The 3,737-nt window shown below is 35.4% G+C and overlaps 1 protein-coding gene across 1 annotated transcript; it reads right to left on the bottom strand.

Moving 5' to 3' along the window:
* Positions 1–310: 310 nt before the first annotated feature.
* On the bottom strand, positions 311–1,805 carry LOC135116691 (uncharacterized). Its single transcript, XM_064034078.1, has 2 exons — positions 1,524–1,805; positions 311–1,267 (listed from the first exon to the last, which is right to left on the bottom strand). The coding sequence occupies exons 1-2, from the start codon at positions 1,760–1,762 to the stop codon at positions 754–756; spliced, it is 753 nt and encodes a 250-aa protein (XP_063890148.1). The 5' UTR covers positions 1,763–1,805; the 3' UTR covers positions 311–753.
* Positions 1,806–3,737: the final 1,932 nt, after the last annotated feature.

Below are 3,737 nucleotides of genomic sequence, written 5' to 3'. Positions count from 1 at the left end.
GTTAGTTATGAAAGAAATAAATTGTGGGTGTATGAAAAAGAGTCTGGATTTAAAGGAAAGATTTACGGCTGGTATTCTGTTTGCTGCTGATTCTGATGCAAATAAAGACTCCGTTTAGCAAGATTTAACTGAAATATTTTCGTACAGAAATAATAAACATCTCAAAGGACCAAGATTGTCAGAAATCCTAAATGTTGTCACAATTCTGAATAAATTGACACAAGTCAGTATCTTAATGTTAGCTTAGGACAATATAGGTCTTATAAAAAATGTATTGCACAAAAGTGGTCCATATTCATGACACTATACCCTTGATATCAAAACGACACTTCCTTAACCGGCCTAACATGCTCAAAAGCACTAAGATAAAATTATTTCTCGTCTTAATGGCAAGAAGTACTCGTTCCAAGACCCTCCTCACACCTGATAATAGTTGCTCGCGTCGTAATCCCGGTAGGACCGTGGATAACACCTTTAAGGTCCCCGTAAATATTTAATACGACAAGGCTTTCTATACATTTATAATAACACGAAGGCTGAGGAAAACGGACATGTTTGAGTGAATAAGTGATCGTTGTCTGGTGTATTAAGGATTTTTGGACTTTTAGAGTTTTTTAGGCGTGAACAAAAAGTCTTATAAGTTTTGAAGTCACTGTCTTCTTTAGTTTCAGTAGGATTAGCTATATGTAATAAATTTTACCGAAGCGGTACAACTAAATAATTTTATGACCTGTATCCAAATTGCTTTCATTCCTATATTAATCCTAGCAACCTTCTATAGTATGCACCATTGATCTTCATCACCTGTACAACAGGTATTCTTTCTCTCGCTGCTTCCTTGCTTAGTTCTCCGGATTGGGAATCTAAATGATCACCATCTGGTTCAGGCTCTTTTAGCAAATGTAAAGCTTCATCTGAATCCAGCATTACATTATTACCATTTTGATTTTTGGTTGGTTTTATTGGTGGTTCTTCAACTTCTTCACCCTTTTCCTCAAATTCAGCTTGTATCTCTGCCGCCGCCTTTTGTTTTTCTTTTGTTTTTTTTAGCACCTTTTTTACTTTTGCATTTAGCTTTGCCTGTATATGTGCCTGTGCTATTGCTTCAGCCGTAGGCTGTTCTTGAGCCTGTGATAATGCCTGTTCTTGAACTTGTGACAATGCCTGTTCTTGAGCTAGTGGCAATGCCTGGTCTTCGGGCTCAGCTTGTTGTAGTGTCGTTTGTTGGTTCTGTAAGGCGCCCATCGAAACCCCTGCAATTGGAGATCTGGAACACAAACAAGCCGTGTCAGTTACACTATGTAACATTCAAGAATGGCTGAATCGATTTGGCTTGAGAATTGGTACCAGGTTAGTTTAGAAAGGACTTCTTATTTGGGTAGTAGTTTTCTCCAGATGTGGGTGAAACCACGAGTGGAAGCATAGATCTCAAAAATAAGAAGATACTATGAACGTATTCATTTTAGGTATAACGAAAATGCACTGTTTCTAAAATATAAATCAAAAACACGATAGATACGAACCTAGAGATTTGTGAAAGCTTCGAAGACATTGCCGTCTTTTGATTGCCCAGTTCTTTCACAAAATGTTCGGCTGCTTTTATTGCAAAATCTTTAGCTAGTACATTTATGTACTCGTCTGTCATGACATTGTCAAAACTTTGTTTAATTTGTACCGGTGAGAGTGGGAGAGCTTCATTGGTTTCACGCAACTGTGCTGAGACACAGCAAAACGTAAGAAATATTGGAATGCTTTTCAACATAATTTAATTTCTAATCTTCAGCATCCTTGGCACTTTGATAGCATTTTAAATCTGTGTGTAATAAGAATTCATATTTTATGGTGTCATAAAGGTATGGTTTATTAATTTTTTGATTGATTGATATGATTATTTCATGGAGTTTATTTTCAATGTTAGAGTTACTATTTTCATGTATGCATAGTGACGTCTTATAACTTTTTACGGATTTGGTGATAATAATAATAATTAGTGAACTTATATTTCAATGACAGAGGTATATCTTTGTAGATCTAAAATTTTCGTACTCCTTTCTGTACTTCCTTGTGAACATCCCTATATACTTCCTTATATACTCTATTGTGTATTCCCTGATATACTTCCTTATATACTCTATTGTGTATTCCCTGATATACTTACTTATATACTCTATTGTGTATTCCCTGATATATTTCCTTATCTGTGGCCTTAGCAGGTCAGAACTAGGTGTACCGCAATTCAAGCTTTCGTTGTAATAGATCTATAATATTGAATTTATTATGTAGTTCATAATAATGGTAAAGAAGTATACCATACAAACCAATATATAAATGAGAATACATAGATATTAAATTGTCATCGTTACGGACAATCGATTTGTCCACTTAACATTTTATAAATACGTCCTGTAACATGGCTACTTGAATATGAACACTACAGAGCTAAATTGTCTATTACTTTGTGTCACCAATTTGTGTCAAGGACTGCGTAGCAATGTGTCCTAGTAAGCGTAGCTTGATTGGCCGTACTGGGACACTAATTAAGAATATTCACATTAAAATTCATACCTGAATAGAATCTGTGAATTTGACATTGACATTGTTTAAAAATAATCAAAAGTTTGACCATAAAAAAGACAGCGATTGGCCAGAAGCAGACTTCATTATATATCATAATGTGATGCTTTGATAATTTTTTGACCATTACATCTGACACCAGTAGAGTAAAACCGTTATTTTAAGTAGCCCTACTAGTAAGTAATAAGTGTTTCTGCAGTTTTAGACTCACACACACATTATAAAAGCACATTTCAAGCGTCCGTTACAAAGTAGCAGAGCAATACGAACTGATCAATACTTCGACATAATCCATAGCTTCCCTCTTCAATTATTTGCCGCAACCGGCTGCCTCAGTTAGACCTGAATTATTAATACGTTCTATACCTAACCAAAGGTTTATTAATGCTGTTACTTATTAACCGCATTTCCGTTGTGATTTGAGGTTTTGTCAGGAACTTGTAGAAGGGAAGTTTTGAGAGTTGTGGGTGTAGTTTAATGAATATTGTTGTTCGTTCTTACTTTGGTCTCTTAAGCATGCGGTTCTTGTCAAATGAAGGCATTTTAGGATATGTCGTACAGCTGACGAATTGGTTTGTGCGAACTCAGGAACTATTATACCAATTTGAAAAATTCTTTTAGTGCTAGATATTCTGTTTGATGAGGATCTTTTTATCTGAGTTGAATGAAGTTACTCTCAAGTTTTTTCTTAATTCCCGCTAGTCGATTAGTTAATATTACAAAGAATTACTGAAACACACTACTAAAACTTACCTCAAAGAGTTCCCTCTTCAAATAACTAACTACACACACAGATTATAACAATGTATAGAAAATAACTGCGCAAAATCAACATCGTCTATTTTTATTAGTCGTTAGGTACTTAGGTACGGAAAATCTGTTACAAAGTAGAAAATGGCGGCTTGAAATGTTTATGTGCAGTGCAGATTGCAGCGGCATTACGTTACTTTAACTTAGTTTTACTATTTTATTATATAGTCAAGAAGAAATAATACTAGCTTCTGTCATTGGTTTTTCCCGCATCCATTGTTAACTACTTCGCGCATCTGGCTAAAAAAGCACCGTGAGTCATCATCATCATCATCCTCCTGCCCTTATCCCAATTTCATTTGGGGTCGGCGCAGCATGTTTTCTTCTTCCATACTCTTCTATCTGCCGTCATC

Source organism: Helicoverpa armigera, chromosome 4 (genome assembly GCF_030705265.1).
Source record: "Helicoverpa armigera isolate CAAS_96S chromosome 4, ASM3070526v1, whole genome shotgun sequence".
Lineage (NCBI taxonomy): Eukaryota > Metazoa > Arthropoda > Insecta > Lepidoptera > Noctuidae > Helicoverpa > Helicoverpa armigera.
The sequence above is the reverse complement of the archived record's forward strand: the minus strand, read 5'-3'. Positions and strand labels throughout refer to the sequence as shown.